Below are 18,470 nucleotides of genomic sequence, written 5' to 3'. Positions count from 1 at the left end.
AACTTAATATAAAATAACATAGGAAAAGAGAGAAAAGGAGCAGAGTAGAAATGATACATAGAAAAAAAGATTAGCCCTAATTGGTTTGGCTCAGTGGAAGATTAATATGGCATATTTAAACCCAAATAAATCAGTAAATTCATGAAACAGACTAAGTACTGCAACTGAAAGATAAAGATTGACCCAGCCAGGGGGGCTCAGTGGTTGAGCATCCAACCATGAACCAGGAGGTTGAGGTTTGATTCTGGTAAGGGCACATGCCTGGGCTGCAGGCTCTATCCCCAATATGGAATGTGCAGGAGGCAGCCAGTCAAGGATTCTCTCTTATCATTGATGTTTCTATTCCTCCCTCCCTCTCCCTTTTTCTCTTTGAAATCATCAAAAACATATTTTAAAAAGGTAAAGGTGATCCAAATGGATGAATAAAAAACAAAACTCAAGTACAGTATATGCTATTATCTTATAGCATATAGGAAGTTGAAAAAGAAAAGGGTTAGAGATGCCCACAATAACCAAAAGAAGGAGGGAGAAGATGGCTTGCCCTGCTGCCAGACAATTTATGTCCCCATATGTCCCTGTATCCTTTCACGCTGTTGCCCCAGAGCTGGAGATCAGAGGGAATGAGCCTAAGTCCGGATAGAGGTCATGGGGAGTTCTCTTCCCAGAACTGCAACCCTGAGCTTGGGGCGTGACATTGGACTCCGGTTTAAAAACATACCACATGTGGGTGTCAGACCAGCCCATTCTGTACCTCACCCCTCCTACCAGTGTCAACGTGCTTTTTTCTTCTTCTTTTTTAAAAAAAATATATTTCTTTATTGATTTCAGGGAGGAAGGGAGAAGGAGAGATAGAAACATCAATGAGAATCCTTGATCGGCTGCCTCCTGCACGACCTCTACTGGGGATCGAGCCCTAAACCCAGGCATGTGTCCTTGGCCAGAATGGAACCTGGGACCCTTCAGTCCACAGGCTGACGCTATATCCACTGAGCTAAGCCAGCTAGGGCAATGTGCTTTCTTCTTTAATTCTCTGAATATAGGACTTCCATTCAGCAGATTTCAGGTGGTTCTGAATGATAGTTGTTTTATTTTTTTAGTTGTAATTTTGATGTGGTTGTGGGAAGATGCAAGTGCCAGCGTTTTCCTTTGCCACTATCTTGGTTTCTCTCTGGTATATATCTCTTAGGACATTTCAAATCTTTTTTGAATTATTATGTGCTTAACTACATGAGTAAACAGAATGGGGGAGAGTACCACAAATGGGGCCAAAAGGCACTGGCACCCTTCAGTTGGCAATAGAAAGGTGACGACATAATGGTGGAAATCAGGATTCCAGGCCAGGGCAGTAAATAGCAATGTAGTCTGGCTGCACAGCACAGGGAGGCCAGGCTGAGAACTAGGCCTCTGAAGTCTGGAGCGATGCTAAGACTTTGGTGTTCTCCAGTCACTTAACATATAAATGCACTTGTCTCAGGTTCACTCTCTTGGGAGAAGCAGCTGGAGTTCATCAGAGCATCCCCTCACATTGGTGTTTGGGGCGTGGCCCCAGTTCTAAAGAGCAGTTGTGGCCATGCAAATAGAAATTAAAAGAAAATTTGCAAAGACAGAAATTGTAGACCTTATTGGCACACTCATTACTATGGATGAAGAGAAGGAACTCAAAAATCTCTAACTCTGGGGGATCAATCGGGGAAAAAGGAGACATGTAAAATTTTAGACAATAAAAAAAAAATCTCTAGCTTTATTCAGGAAGTGTTGGAACCAAGGTCAGAAAAGAGAAGGAAGGGGAAGATAATTACTTAGAGATGATGAGTTAGGTTTTAGGAAATTGATTTAGCACATAGATAATCAAGTGGAGATATTTTTAGTCCACTGGGAATATGTTCTAGAGCTAGAGTCAAAGATCCAGGTTGGTGATATGTTGATTTGAGAGCTATTAACATTAAAATGATAGCTGCATCCATGAAGGGTAAAAACATTCCCTGGTGAAGTGCAAAGACAGTAGACCAAAGTATAAACCCTGTGGGTAAAGCTAGGATGAGGGCTTTGGAGGAGAAACAGATATCAGTGATAATGAAAGGAGAAATAATAAAGAAGAAAACATCAAAGTATTATTGCCATTGAAGGCAAGAAAGAACACAAATTTAAAATAACAATATTAATTTTTAAGAGTAGGAGATTCCAAAATACTAGTAAATGAGATGAACAGTGAAAGTAGTAGTGGGTTTACTAAGGAAGCAAGCACTGTTGGCCTGTGATCACTGGGGCAAAGGCACATAACCCAACCCTGAGAAGCCTTCACCAGTCTCTTCTCATATCTTTGGATCTTTATTAGTTTGCTTCACAAAGGAAATATATGTTTTTAGTATTCTAATATCATATTGCAATCTACTGTCTTGTAATAACTGACTCAAAAATCTCAGTATTAATGTCTCAGGAATTATGGGGAGATGAGAAAAATCTAGAATATAAAATCTAATTACCATGAAATATTCTAATTCTGGGTTAAAAATATGTTAGGAAGTAAATAGAAATGTATTTATCCAGGAACATGATACCCTTTATTTTCACCATTAAGAAGCTCCATGTCATCAGAATGCTTACCTTCTCTATCTTGAACTGTGAGCAGGTCTGATTGAAGGCATCTGCCACTTTGCTGTATTCTGGTTGGCCAGGCTGTAGCTCAACCAGACAGACATGCTGCTGCTTCATATCACTCCAGTGTCCAGGGATCTCAACTGCAAAGTAGACATTTGAGGACACTCTGCACCCGGGAAGGCTCATCTACACAGTCCCCCTCCCTGGTACGCTTCAAAAAAACGAATAGCATGTGTGTTCTTTTACAAGCCCCTGATTCAATGTATTCAATACATTTGTTATATTTCTAGGAGAATGTTTTTCAAAGCATGGACCACAGACCACCACAGAACCAAATGTAATGCTTATTAAAACACACACACACACACACATACACACACACACACAAATACACACACACACACACACACACACACACACACCGATCAATTAAAAATCTCTGAGAGACAGAACCTGTGTCTCTACATCTTCACAAGTTTTGATCATGCCCAGACTGGATGGCATGTTCTGCTCAGTCTCTAATCTCTCATAATTCATTAATTTAACAATCAATTATTTGCCTATGATGTTTTAAGTAGTCGCTATTGTCTTGTTAACAAATGCATGGATTTTTGCTAGAGCTCCCACCACAAGGCCATCCACATCTGTTCTTTCGTTATTCTTCACAACATCCTTAAGAGTTGAGTGGGTGGTGGGTTTTGCTATGTGGCAGTTTGTGGGGGCAGCTCCATCTCCTCTTCTGCTAAATGAAATTTTATTCTTGAGTTCTCATTGCCCCAGGCTTGCTCAGGGTGTGAGGAATTCATTCCAACTGATCTCCCAAAAGATGAAGAGAAGGTGCTGAAAGGGAAGCCATTTTTACTAGTTTTCAGTGGGGGACTTCTGTGGTTGGAAGTCTGTCTCACCTCTATATGAGACAAGCATTCCCTTCTCAGAAGCAGATCCAGTCAGAGAATCTGAGGCTGCTTCCTGTGTGTGTGTCTAGGAACTTTATTTTCAGGGCAGAGGAGGCAGTGACTCCTGGGAGATCCTGCAGGCTCCGGGGCCTCTCTGGGTACCAATCACAGAGGCAGAAAGTACCCACATTCTGACCAGGCTGTCTTCCCCATTTTGTTCTAAATAAAACCTTGGGCCACGTTTCTTTAAAGCCCATGGCTGTCCCTCTCCGGACTGAAGCAGCCATTACCTCCCAGAAGAACTGGCTCTAGGAAGCTTGTGAACTACAAAAAGGCAAGGTTTGGCTATGTTACCACTAAGATGGTCATCCTCAGGATGTTGGGCTCACCCAGGCTGTATTTTCCCGACCTTAATGTAAAGTCCATAAGTTTTCTATTTTAATGCATAAGAGTTACTTGAATTCTATCGACTTGACTACATTGTTGATAGACGGACAAAATACTGTTAAGCCCAAAGTAAGTGTAAAATAGTGGATAACAAATGTGAAAGTTTGACTCACCTTGAGGTTTCATCATGCGCTGAATTTGTAAACTGTGTCCGTTTGCACCTGTAGCAATGCATGTTTTCATGTCCACCGTGTAGTTCTGATTATTAATTTGGACATCAACTGTGTTTCCCTGTTTTTTTCTTGCCTCCTCCAATTTCATATTGGTTATTTTGTCAAAACTGCGATAAGTGTTATTGTCTTCATATTGCCATTCTACAAAGTCAGTGATATAATCTGCTATGGATTCCTGTTCTTTGGCTGATCTAACTGCCTTGATCATCTCCTCAACTGCATTTCTAGCCTGTTCCACATCTCTGCTAATCCCTGAAACCTTAATCAAAGGTTTCTGATGGTCCAAGTCCACCAAAATATTCAAGTCCTTCTGCAGCTTATTCAATTCCTGATATTCCTTTTCATCAAAGTCTTTGATACATTCCTCTTCACTGGTGTAAAGACTCTGTTCCTTTTCCATCAGATTCTGTAGGCAGGAGAGGGCGTTTTCTACAGATGTTTCATTTTCACCACACACCTGAAAAATTGCTGATTCCGTTTTCTTCTCCAAAACCAAAGGCTTTTGTTTGGGGGGAAGTTGCTTTGAGAAGCCCAAAAATGCTAAAAAAAGAAACACAAGGGAATGCAACAATTGTTTGGGATTTTAAAATTTAAAAAATATTTAGCTATTAGCTATTTCTCCCTTTCTTTCTCCTTTTCTCTGTTCCTCCCTCCCTACTTTCTTTCCTTCCTTTTTCTTTTATAGTTGCCATGCTGTATATTATATTTCTAGGACTTATTAATCTTATAATTGGAAGTGTGTACCTTTTGACCACTTTCACCCATTTTGCCCACTCCTACCACCCCACCTCTGGCAACCACCATTCTATTCTCTATCTGAATTCAGGTTTTTTAGATTCCACATATTAGACCTACTATATATTATTTGTCTCTCTCAGTCTGAAATTTCATTTAGCATAATGCCCTCAAGTTCCATCCATGTTGGGGCAAATGGTAGGATTTCTTTTTTTATGACTGAATAATATTCCATCATCTATGCAGGTCCTCAATGCAGGAGCTTCCCCCTGGTGGTCAGTGTGCTCCCACAGCTAAGCTCCCACAGCCAGACAAACTCCCACGGCCCCAATCACCGGGCAGGCTGAGGGACTCGACCTGTGCATGAATTTGTGCACCAGGCCTCTAGTAATACAATAATTTACAAGTAGTCATACAAGAATAAACTCAGTTTCACATACTCACAACTATAACCCTACTTTTGCCCCACCCTGTATATACCACATCTTTATGCATTTATTTTGCCAATGTTGTTGTTTCCATGTCTTGGCTATCTCAATACTGCTTCAATGAAATATGGGGCAGCAGATATCATTTAGAGATAATGATTTCATTTCCTTCAGATAAATACCCAGAAGTGTAACTACTGGATCATGTGTTAGTTATATTTTTAATTTTTTTAGGAAACTCCTACTATTTCCCATAGTGGCTGTACCAGTTTACATTCCCAGTGCACAAGGATTCCCTTTTCTCCCCATTTTTGTCAACACGTTTTTTGTCTTTTCCATAATAGCATTCTAATATGTGTGAAGTGATATCTCATTATTATTTTCATTTGCATTTCCCTGATGATTAGTAATGCTAAGCACCTCTTCATGTACCTGTTGGCCAATTGTATATCTTCTTTGGAAAAAAATATGTCTATTCATATCCTCTGTGCATTTTAAAATTGGATTGTTTGGGTTTTTCTATTGAGATGTATGAGTTCTTTATATGTTTTTTATATTAACCCCTAATCAAGTATACAAATATTTTTGCAAATATTTTCTCCCATTCAGTAGAAAAATACTGTTAATTTTCTTTGCTCTACAGAAGCTTTTTTGTTTGATATATTCCCACTTGTTTATTTTTGCTTTTGCTGTGTGTGTTTTTGGTGTCAAATCCAAAAAATTATTGTCATGACTGATGTTAAGAAGCTTACCCCTTATGTTTTCTTTTAGACGTTTTATGGTTTCAGGTCTTATATTCAAGTCTTTAATCTATTTCTGAGGGGAACTTTGTGTGTGGTGTAAGATAGCGGCCAGTTTCATTCTTTTGCATGGCTGTCCAGCTTTCCCAACATCATTTATTTTAGCACTAGAGGCCTGGTGCACAAATCCGTGCACAGGTGGGATGCCTTGGCCTGGCCAGCAATCGGGCCCATCGAAGCCTTCTCACCCAGTCCTGATCAGGGCCAATCGGGGCCAATTTGGGCCAGCCCCTGTGGGGGAGAGGCCACGGGATGTTGGCTGGCCAGAGGGGGCGACCGCGGGAGGTTGGCCTTGGGAGCACACTGACTCCCAGGGGGCAGCTCCTGTGTTGAGCATCTGCCCCCGGTGGTCAGTGCGTATCATAGTGAATGGTCGACCAGCCATTCAGTTGACCAGTCATAACGGTCACTTAGGCTTTTATTTGTCTAGATATGTGCTACTGAAGTAGGTGCCCAACACTATTTATTAAAGAGACTACCCTTTCCCCATTGTATATGCTAGGCTCTTTTGTTATCAATTAATTGGCCATATATGTATGGGTTTCTTTTTGGAATCTCTATTCTCTTCCATTGATCTATGTTTCTGTTTTTACACCAATACCCTACTGCAGAGGTCCTCAAACTTTTTAAACAGGGGGCCAGTTCAATGTCCCTCAGACATTCCACACATGCACACTGTGGGCCCGGGACGAGTCGGATGCTAAGCAGGACAGGCAGCGGCGGCAAAAACACCCGGCGGGTCGGATAAATGTTTTTGGCGGGCCGCGTGTGGCCCGCGGGCCATAGTTTGAGGACCCCTGCCCTACTGTTTTGATTACTGTAGCTCTGTAATATACTTGCAAATCAGGAATTGTGATGCCTCTACCTTTTTCATTCTTTCTCAAAATTGCTTTTGCTATTTGGTGTCTTTTGTGGTTCCACACAAACTTTACAATTGTTTGTTGTGTTTCTGAGAAAATTCCATTAGAATTTTGATAGGGTTTGCACTGAATCTGTAGATTGCTTTAGGAAGAATGGATAGTTTAACAATGTTAATTCTTACAATACATGAGCACATAATATCTTTGCATTTTGTCTTCTTCAATTTCTTTCATCAGTGTGTCTTATCAGTTTTACCTTCTTGGTTAAATGTATTCATAGATATCTTATACTTTTTGATACAGTTGTAAATGGGATTGTTTTCTTAATTTTTCTTTCTGATAATTTATTAAAGATTAGCCAATTCAAGGCAGAGAGAAAAAGACAAATACCATAAGATCTCACTTACAGCTCTAGCTGGTTTAGCTCAGTGAATGGATCGTCGGCCTGAGGACCAAAGGGTTCTGGGTTCAATTCTGGTCAAGGGCACATGCCCGGGTTGTGGGCTCAATCCCCAGTAGGGAGCGTGCAGGAGGCAGCCAATCCATGATTCTCTCTCATCATAGGTATTTCTCTATCTCTCTCTCTCCCTCTCCCTTCCTCTCTGAAATCAATAAAAATATTTTTTTTAAAAAAATATCACTTACATGTAGAAACTAAAAAAACAACTCACACTCATAGAAAAAGAGATGAGATTTATGGTTACCAGAGGTAGATTGGGTGAAGGGGAAATTGAAAAAAGAGGTCAAATGTACAAACTTCCAGTTACAAGATAAATAATTACCAAGGATATAATGTACAGCATGATGACTATACTTAACACACCTGTATGATATATATGAAAGCTGTTAATTCTAAGAGTTCTCATCACAGGAAAAAAAATCATTTTGCTTTCTCTCTTTAAGACATGTATGAGATGATGGATACTAACTAAACATACTGCAGTAACATGTAAAGTCAAACCATTATGCACTACACCTTAAACAGTGACATATCTATACTAATTCAAGACAAACATGCAAATTGACATGCCTTAAGCCACACCCACCAGCCAATCAGAGTGACTATATGCAAATTAACCCAACCAAGATGGCAGCCAGAAGCCATGGAGCTGGAGGAAGCAGGAGGCTTGGTTGCCCCAATGATGGAGGAAGCCAAGCTTCCCGCTTGCCATGGCCTGGCTCTGAGCTCCACTCAAAGCAACAAAGTTTCAATTATAGAAGCTAAATAAATCCCAGATACCTGATTTCAGCTGACTGTGGCCACAGAGCTGGAGCGAGTAGGAAGCTGGGTTGCCCCTGGCGATAGAGGAAGCTGGCCCACTCTGAGCTCCTGTCAAGGCTACAAAGTTTCAATTATAGAAGGTAAATAAATCCCAGAATTTAAAAAAAAAAGAAAAAAAAGGAGAGGCTGGGAGCTTCTGTCACTAGGAGTGCTTGGCCAGCCTGAAAACAGCCCTCAGCCCCTCACCCAGACTGGCCAGGAACCCCAGTGGGGACCCCCCAGCCTAAAGGGGGTGTGGCCAGCCTGCAAACAGCCATCAGCCCCTCACCCAGGCTGGCCAGGCACCCCAGCGGGAGCCCCACCCTGATCTGGGACACCCTTCAAGGCAAACCAGCCAGCCCCTACCCATGCATCAGGCCTCTATCCTATATAATAAAAGGGTAATATGCAAATTGACCCTAACAGTAGAACAACTGGGAATGACTGGTCACTATGACACACACTGACCACCAGGGGGCAGATGCTCAATGCAGGAGCCTCCCCCGGTGGTCAGTGCGCTCCCACAAGGGGAGCTCTGCTCAGCCAGAAGCCAGGCTTGATGGCTGCCAGTACAGCGGTGGTGGTGGGAGCCTCTCCCACCTCCTCAGCAGCACTGGATGTCAGACTGCAGCTTAGGCCTGCTCCCTGCTAGCAAGTGGACATCCCCCAGGGCTCCCGGGCTGCCAGAGGGATGTCTGATTACCAGCTTAAGCCCAATCCCCCAGGGAGCTGGCCTAAGCCAGCAGGTGGTCATCCCCCGAGGGGTCCCAGACTGTGAGAGGGCACAGGTCAGGCTGAGGGACAACCCCCCCACCTGAGTGCACAAATTTTTGTGCACCGGGACTCTAGTATCAATTATATCTCAATAAAACCAGGGGAAGCTAATAAACTACCACAAAAAATAATGTAGAATTTTAGCTATTTCTCATGTGACCTCAACATTAGGAACATGCATTTCATAAAAATCAACAACTCACATGCAATTTTAGACATTATAGACTGTGAGAGAGCCTGAGAGCCTTCTCTTTTTCTCATGTTGGCAAAAAACACATCCATTATTTGAGTCTGAAAGATAACAACCTTAACTTTTTTTACAGAACGGACAAGTCCTTTCTGGATAAAGTCTTCAATGGCATCTAATATGGCTTCAGCAACCTTATCTGGGTCTTGTTGAGCACCTCCTGGAAAGGCAAATAAAAATGACTAGAAAAATAAAGATCCAATTGCAAAAGGCTGAAGAATAAATTAGGGATTCCAATTCTCAGAGAATGTACCCACACACCCCAAATTTTTCACTTCCATGTACTTTTCTAATAGCAAACACCTTTGAAGCCCTAGATGCAGTGGAGAGTTCTTGTTCCAGGATGTCAAGAAGCCAACAGCCCAACAATGAAAAAAGGAAATCTAACTTTCGATGTCTGATGTTCATATCTGCTCTCTTTAGTGGAGTCCATTGTGTGTCTCTGTGTTACCAAGCACAGTTAATGTTTCTAGGCTCACTAGTGTTCTCAAAATATCCAAAGTAAAAGATACTAATACATATTGAATTATCATGCTCTTTAAAGACAACAACAATTTTTTTTTTTTGCTTAATCATCACGTGACATTACAATTTGTCATTTTTCTTTGGGGTCTTGATTTATGCTAAGATAATTTAGTAAGATGCCTAGAGTTCTAAGCTCTTTGTTATTATATATATATTTTACATGCAAGTTATCGCTGAACCTCCAGGAACTCTTTCTTCCCACACTTGGTGAGATTTCAGCTGACTAGCAGGATTTAAGTTTGCCACCTGAGGAGGCTGTCTCCTAATTAAGCATGCCCCATACCCTTTTTCCTCCAGCTGACTGCCTTGGTAAGATCATGGCAAGTTCCTTGAAAATTCTCATGAAAAACCATGGAAGCAGTCCCATCTGAACAGCAGCTGTCACATTGGGTGGGGGAGGAGCAGGTAACAGTGGAGAAGTCCCCTGACAAACCTGGTGTGACAGACTAAGGGCCCACTAGGTTTATCCCCATTGATGGTGCCCACCATCACTGCAGAAATAAGAGTAGACCTCTGTGACTTGGCCCTGTAGACGATTGTGGGAATGTAGACAAACCCCACATAAAACTAACCAAGAAGGTTTGTTCAGGTGTTTTGCTGTTGTTTTTAATTAGATGAGCAGGGAAAGAGGGAAATTCTCCTTTGCAAAGCTGTGGTTATCTCATGATATTTGGAAGAATATAAACAGGAATGTTTAGATATAGTCACTCACTTTCAACAAATATTTAATGTGTCCCATCAAAAGCTAGATGCTCATCTAGGCACTTAGGACACAAAACATATAATATGTAAAGATGAATGGTGTTCAGTAAGTGAAGTATGGAAAACTGAAGGAAAGCCTAGAACTGTGTAATAGGGTTGTGATATGTGCAAACTGACCTGGTGTGCTCAGGGAAATAGATCTGTTTTTGAGAAAAATAAGTCTGGAAGGCCAACAATGCCAGTGGTGGTGGGGGTGGGGGGTGGGGGACGTATAGGAGGCACTGGGGCAGAGAACCCAGGTCTAGATAGGAGGTTATAATAAAAGGTTAGGCAAAGACAAGAGCTAAATAAAAAGGGGACTAGAATACGGAGATATTTAGGAAGTAAAGTCAGGAAGACCTAGAGACCAATTGCCTGCATACTTGACCTTTTGTTCAAGTACACATGTACCTTGTTTTGCCCCCTGCACACCTTCATGTGTGTATCATGGGCACACAGTACTGCGGTTGTTTGCTTACATGTCTGTCTCACAATTAACTAGGTGCTTCTTGTGGACTGGATCCTTTTCTAAGTCATCTTTCTATCCTCCTGGCACATGACAGTCACTCAGAAAACATTTAATCAAACTAATTAATAAACTAATAAACATGGGAGTGATAAAGAGGGTAGAGTCAAGGAATCTAGATAGAAAGTGATATAATCAGGGATATAACAGGAAGGTAAGGTTTTTGGGGAGAAGACAGTGAATTGGGTTTGGAGTTTTCATTGAAATTGAGGTGCTTGCAGGAATCACTGACCACCCATTCTCTCCCTGAGGGCAGATATCTGTAGGTACTAGGTAGAGGGCTTCCTTTATGGCAAGAAGCTGTCTAGATCCCTCCCAGTCAAACCCAACTCATAAAATACCGCTAAGAGAGAAAGTGTCCCCATCTATTAGTCTAAGGACCAGCTCAGGTAGTGATAGGGATAGGTAAAGAAGATAAGCAAGGAGAACCTGCTAATGTGCATTTATTTGTGCAGAACAGCAATGCCATCAGGTTGATAGAAGAAACAAAAGGTTTGCAGTAATGCAGAAATACTCAAACATGCATACATATTTATTCAAAACTAAACCAGCCTCATTTCCTTATTTCTTTTTTGATTCTACTTAGATACTCCCTTGGGCAGGTCTATGCTAACCCTGGGCTGTTGCTTTTTTGTCACAAATAAAGTTAAGATAGAAATACAAGACCAGAACAAGGAGGAAACAACAAATGGAACAAAGACTAGAGAATCATTAATGGATTCCACAAGACATGACAGATGATAGATAGATAGTTAGATAGATAGATAGATAGATAATAGATAACATGTTGGCTGATGTGCTAGGGTTGGATGACACTACAAGGGAATCAAAACATAAAGGGGCAATAGATTATACTTTTAGAAATAGGAAAGTAATAAAGTAGACATAGCATTCCATTTGGAAACTTTAAGAGGAATTACACAAATCAAAATGTGGGACACAGGATTAGAAGAAGGTCCAGAAAGTGACAAGGATGGGTGAATTTATTGAGGTTTAACTTTTGGAGGGCCTATCAGGCGAGTGCAGACATTCATACTTAGATTCCTGAGCAGTGGAATGATCAATCCAGGCTGAGTGGTCCCATCTGGAATGGGTCAGCTCCATTCCACTTCAAGCCTGAGGGAATTTGCATCCCCTGACCAGCTCTCTTAAGGGACACCAAGCACAAACTCCTAATTAATGTATAGAACTCAGATTCCTGGGAAACGAGCTCAAAGAGCATAACCTTACTAAAGATAAACCCAAAGCACATCTTTCTATATGGAGAATCAATCATACAATCATTATATAGTTAGAGGAAAACAGGAAACTTGAAAGAGGCAAGTAGGCTGAGAAGAGAAAGGTGATGAGTTGAGTTTCTGACCCATTAGAACCCACTGGGTTAAGGTGATTGAAAGGTTTCTGTGCAGAGATGCCCTAAGGCCAACCTGCACAGCCATTGCTCAAGAGCTGAGAGAAGAGGCTTGGCAATGCTCATCTGGGAGTCAGTTACAGGGAGGTGGGAGGCGATGCACTGATGTTCTCCATGGAGAGCGGATGGAGGAGAAGGTTAAGTACTAAATAATGGGGGATATGGAAGGGATGGAAAAAGAGACAGGAACCGGTGAAAAGAGAAGGAGGGATGGCCATTCTTTCTCTTTGCTCCTTTCCCTTCCTCTCTCTTCCCCTCCATATTAGAGAGCAGATGTCTTGCTCATTCCCTCAGTGACTGCCTTGGGGTGAGGAAGCTGCCCTTACTCAGACTCAGCATCAACTGCATTCAGGTCAGCAGGAAATCAAAGGGAAAAGGGACACCTAAGAAGTTAGCCTTGAGAGGCTACCAACCTGTCCCAATGGCTGGGAGGCAAATGGTCGAGTGATTCCGTTTTTCACACTCTTGCAAAACACAGGTAACTGATCTCTTGACATCAGCTCCACCAGCGACATGAATAATATTCTTGCACATCAGTGATCCACCATCAGTAATTATATAACCATTGTTGTGCTGTTGAGCTAAGAAACACAAAAAGATGCAAAATCAGATGCAGAACCTACTCTCTGATTGTTTACAAAGCAAAATGTCTGCTTTGGCAAAAAAAGCATTTTACCCCAATGAGAGACTCCTGAAATACTACCTCTGATGAATCTTTTTTGCTTACCTTCTATTTTTAACCATGATCTCACTTTTCACTTCACTTCATTTCTAATTCTCTATAAGTAGAATTCTTTAGTAAAATGTAAGATTTTAAGATTAATATGTTGTCTCCCTCTCCACAGCCTCCCACATTCAGTCTTCCACTTATACTTTATTTTAGCACTGAAAAGCAGCATCGTGACTTACCTAGGCGAGAACATTCTATTTCCACATTTTGTCCAGCCTTTTCCAAAATTGCTTTGGAGACCCCTACATGAGAACATCAACATATTTACAATCATGAATAAAAAATCAGTACAGTACACATAGATCACGATGATTGCCTCATTATTTAAATGCTTTCCCCATTATTAAAGGAATCTTATAACCTGGGCATTTTTGATTAAAAGAAGAAAAATTCATGAAATATCTGTTACCAATAATAGGAAACCATGTCAAAATAATTTTAAAATTATTAATTCATATTACTAAACCAAAGTTGTAGAAACCAGTTTGGCTATAGCAACTGTAGAATAGTTTGGTTATAGAAACCCTCCTTTAAGGGATCTACTGTGACCATTACCGTAGCAACAGTCCTCAAGTAAAGTACCTGCTTTGTGATCAAATGTCTTTGTTGTTGAATTCACAATCACATCTGCCGCTTCTTTAGCAATATCTCCAGTGGCCACCTGGAAGGTGATGGGACCAATTTTCATTTCATGCACTCCTGAAGCAGGGCTGATAACAGTCCCATACAAACCTGGGGCGGGGGCGGGGGGAATGGAGTTGATAATCAAGTTAACAATAGCAAGAATGACTTAAGTCTCATGCTCCTCACATGTGGCCCTCCCATACAGTACTTCTCTCCCTCTCCATCCCAAACCCCGTATCTCTGACCTTTCATATGGTCCTGACCCTTAGCCCTAAGGACGGTCTGTTTCTGAAAAAGCATTATAAAATACTAGTGCCCTGGTGCATGGATTCATGCACATTGAAAGGAAATTAATTAGAAGGTGGCCAGTGGGGTGGGACTGGGCGAGATGGGCTGGACATACCCTTGAGCCAACCTCCTGAGGTCCCTTACAGGCCGGCTGCACCTGGGGCAGCACTGTGACTTGAAGGGCACCTGCAGAGTGAGCAGGATCCCTCCATTAGGTGGGGTCCCTCAGCCTGCCCTGCAGGGAATGGGCCAAAACCATCTCTCCCACATCCCCCAAGGGGTCCCAGATCTTGACAGGGCAGTTCTCGGGTGACACACCCAGAATCTGGCTCCCTCCTCTCTGGTTCTGAGGTTCATCACCTGAGAACCACCACTGCCAAGTCAATGCAGCTTGGCAGCTCCTGCATTGACCGTCTGCCCCCTAGTGGTCATTGTGTGTCATAGTTACCAGTCGGACAGTCAGACAGTTGCTTAGCCTTTTACATATATAGATAAAACATATCAAATGTGGGCTTCTGGTGCTGGCCAAGGTGAAGTCAGCCTGCGAGAGCCTATCTCTCCAATTAATTACAACTAAGACAAGGGACAAATACAATATCTACTACCTGAGGCCAAAAGTAAGCAACAGCGGGCAGATTGGGGAGGGGAGTCAAAACCTAAAGAGGCCACCTGTAAAGAGCGGAGTTTTGTAATTTTCCTCTTACCCTCCCAGATTTGGAACTGCAGAATGAGCACAGGTAGCAAAACTCTCAGAGGATCCCTGTCTTTGTGGCCAGATGATTGAGAAAAGGGGGCCCTGTGAGCTGAAGAGTATGGCAGGGATCTTCCTTATTTTCCCTTTTGAGATCCAATTGAGCTTTATTTAGAAATTGGCACAGTTTCCATTGGAAAAATGTGGGTGTACATATACTTAATATTTTTTTGGAATCAAATATTACTTATCCTGATATTCCTTTTTTACATTATATATATATATATATATATATATATATATATATATATATATATTTTACTAATTAAGGTATTACAAATGTGTCCTTATCTCCCCATTATCTCCCTACCCTCCCAGTCCTGTCCTCACCCTCATCCCCTGTTGTCTGCATCCATCTTTATGCTTATATGCATGCATACAAGTCCCATATTTTTTTTAAATCCAGGCCCTATCCCCAAGGTGACCCCAGTTGCAGAACTCCATAGTGGCACCACAGGGGATTAAAGCTCTTAGTCTTCTGTATTTCTATCCAGAAGATCCAGGGAAAAGGGCCCTTGTGGTCTGAAAAGTGTACATGGCTGTGTGTGGGAAATCCCTGTTATTTTTCTCTCTCTCTTTTCTCTCTCCCCACTTTGCCCAAGGACAACCCAGATCACACAAAGTTATGCGGCAACAGAACAGGCAACTTAAATGCCAAGAGAACACTGTCTCTCTGGGGAGAGGCCTAGAAAATGGGCTCCTGCAAGCCAAGAGTATGAGGGGAGTTGTGCTGAGGGGATAGCTGGAGAAGGTGGACCCCTGTTCTTTGACAAATGGGAATAAATCCTAAGCCCACCCTGGAGCTGCACATGGGGGAGCCGTCCCAAGAGCACAGCAAAAGGCTCTGAGAACTGAAGTGACATGGGAACGATGCCCATAGAAGGTGAGACAGGACTGTTAGGATGAACTTAACTGACGGACTGCCTGCTTAAACAATTACCATTTTACAGGAGATTTTTAACAAGACCCAAGTGTCACAACATAATAATGAAAATAACCAGTCTATTATCCCAAACTGCTTGTCATACAAAGAACCAAGAAAATGTGAGCAGCCCTGACCAGTTTGGCTCAGTGGATAAAGCGTTGGCCTGCGGACTAAAGGGTCCTGGGTTCGATTCCTGTCAAGGGCATGTACCTTGGTTGAGGGCACATCCCCAGTGGGGAGTGTGCAGGAGGCAGCTGATCAAGGTTTCTCTCTCATCGATGTTTCTGGCTCTCTATCCCTCTCCCTTCCTCTCTGTAAAAAAATCAATAAAATATATTTTTAAAAAAAGAAAATGTGAGCAGTTCTCAAGGTAAAGATACTCAATATAGATGCTTATGTCAAGATGATCCAGATGTTTAACTTATCAAAGGCTTTAAAGTATCTACTATAAATATGCTCCCTGAAGTCAAACTAAATATATTTGAATGAATGGAAATGATTTGGAATGAGTGGAAAAATAAGAGTCTCTGCAGAGAAAATAAATTATAAATTAAGAATCAAATAGACATTTTAGCACTTATAAGTACAGTATCTTAAATTTTAATAATTCATTGGACAAGCTCAACTTTAGACAGAGAAATGAGTCTGTGAACTTGGATGCAGATCAATAAAAAGTATCCAATCGGAAAAACAGAGAAAAAAAGATTAAAAGGAAAAAAAGAGCAGATCCTCAGGGACTAGCAGGACACTATCAAAAGGTCTAACATTCATGTTATTGGAGCCCCCAGAGGAGATGAGAGATGAGTGCAGGAAAACTGTTTGAATAAATGATTGAAAAATCCCCAAATTTGATGGAAGACATACATATTGAGATTCAAGAAGCCCCAGAAAACTCCAAATAGGATAAAGCCAAACATGTAACAGCAAATTTGACAGAGAAGAAACATTTGGTATTGTCTCTTTAAATATGTCTATTTCCAAAAACACAGGTCACGTCATCCTTAGGAAATACTAGCCTCATCACTACTTAAAGCCCTCTATACAGATTATCTAACTTGGATTGTTTACTCTTCCGCTCAAGATTGCACAGTCATGCAATCTTGCATGCTCAGGTGTATGGAGTATGATTTAATAGCTCCTTTATCACAAATAGATTTTTTCATAAAAATCATCACTGCCATCTTTGACTTATCATTAAATAGTCATTTAACAACTAGAAATAACTTCTTAATTTAATAATTTTTCTGAACCCCAAAAATAACAACAAAGAAATAAATTTAGGAAAAGTGAAAAGGTATCTTTACTAAACCTTGTGCATTCTGAGCCTTCGGAATTCTGTCACTGATGGAATTTCCATTAACTCTTCTGTCAAATTCATCTGAAAATGCCTAGAAACACAAAGACAGTTTTGATTACGACAATCCTTAGTAGATGAGTGAATTTGATTCATCACAGCTTATGATCATGCATGCACAAATACCAATGAGAGAACAATTCTCAAAGTATTGTTATTATCATTATATATTTTTAAAGTTATGAAAATACATATATTATTTCTACAAATGCATCCCATGAAAATTATCAAAGATTGGAATGAAGATATAAATACAAAAATATTCATTACAGTGCTATTTATTAAAATCAAGAAGAAAATAAAACAGTTTAAAATCCAATACAGAAATAGTTAAATAGTTAAATACACTTTAGTATATCCCTGTGTTAAAATATTTATCAGCCATTAGGAATTACATTTTCAAAGAGTAGTTACTGAAATAGGGACGTACTCATTTTACATTATTAAATGAAAGAAGATTAACTTTAATTATGTTATTATGACACCACTTTGCAAAGTACATATGTATAGAAGAAGACTAGAACAAAATATGACTAAGATAATTTATGCATTTTGCATTGTTCAAAGTTTCTACAATGAATAAATATTTCTTTCATATTAGGTAAGAGCAAATAAGTTGCCAGTTTTTAAAAATACAATGTTAAGAGAAAGACAATCACAAGGACCCAGATACTTCAGTCTTTAACTTCTCAATTGTACCAAAAGAGGAATGGCTAGTGGTGTAGTGCATTTTGGAGCAAGAGGCTGTATTTTAGGTTTAGTGAACCTGTGAATTTCTTTGCCTGGTAGAGGCATCCCAAAATCATCACATTTGTGTGAACAAGCAACAGAGAATTTTGTTGGTAAAAAACAAAAAGTACCAAGTAACATCTTGGCTGAAAGGCTGATACAATAAAGGGATAAGGACTGGAATAGACTATAGACTGAGGGTGTCAGACTCATAGACCTCCAGGGCCCAGGCAGGAAGCTACAAGTGTAAAGGTGAAGTGATGTGACTCTAGAGGACTATACAGCACCTGCCATTCAGCCTCAGCAAACTGTTCAGACAGAAACCCATACCCAATGTGTCAGAATGTTACAGTGGACATTTGGAGTGTTATGTGAAACCAGATGCCCAGTGCATGAAATTTGTGCACTCGGGGGGGGGGGGGGGGTCCTTCAGCCTAGCCTACGCCCTCTCACAGTCCTGGAGCCCTTGTGGGATATCTGACAAACAGCTTAGGCCTGCTCCCTATGGGAGCGAGCCTAAGTCTGCAGTTCGAAATCCTTAGTGTTGCTGTGCAGGTGGGAGAGGCTCCTGCCACCACTGCTGTGCTCACCAGTAGTGAGCCTGGCTTCTGGCTGAGAGGCACTCCTCCTGTGGGAGCACACTGGCC

At 41.2% G+C, this 18,470-nt stretch overlaps 1 protein-coding gene across 1 annotated transcript in view; it reads right to left on the bottom strand.

Annotated features, from left to right (window-relative positions):
- Positions 1-18,470, bottom strand: part of LOC139003908 (protein mono-ADP-ribosyltransferase PARP14-like) — a 61,394-nt gene that overhangs the window by 9,855 nt on the left and 33,069 nt on the right. Inside the window, exons 9-15 of the mRNA XM_070406339.1 lie at positions 17,050-17,128; positions 13,735-13,884; positions 13,332-13,394; positions 12,836-13,003; positions 9,176-9,379; positions 4,055-4,654; positions 2,605-2,738 (exon numbers count right to left, since the gene is read on the bottom strand). Of these exons, the coding sequence (XP_070262440.1) occupies positions 2,605-2,738; positions 4,055-4,654; positions 9,176-9,379; positions 12,836-13,003; positions 13,332-13,394; positions 13,735-13,884; positions 17,050-17,128 (1,398 nt within the window). The remainder of the gene's footprint in view (positions 1-2,604; positions 2,739-4,054; positions 4,655-9,175; positions 9,380-12,835; positions 13,004-13,331; positions 13,395-13,734; positions 13,885-17,049; positions 17,129-18,470) is intronic.

This window comes from Myotis yumanensis, unplaced genomic scaffold, assembly GCF_028538775.1.
Source record: "Myotis yumanensis isolate MYYU_CA2020_CCGP unplaced genomic scaffold, mMyoYum1.0.hap1 SCAF_2, whole genome shotgun sequence".
Lineage (NCBI taxonomy): Eukaryota > Metazoa > Chordata > Mammalia > Chiroptera > Vespertilionidae > Myotis > Myotis yumanensis.
This window is presented reverse-complemented; position numbering and strand designations above follow the sequence as displayed.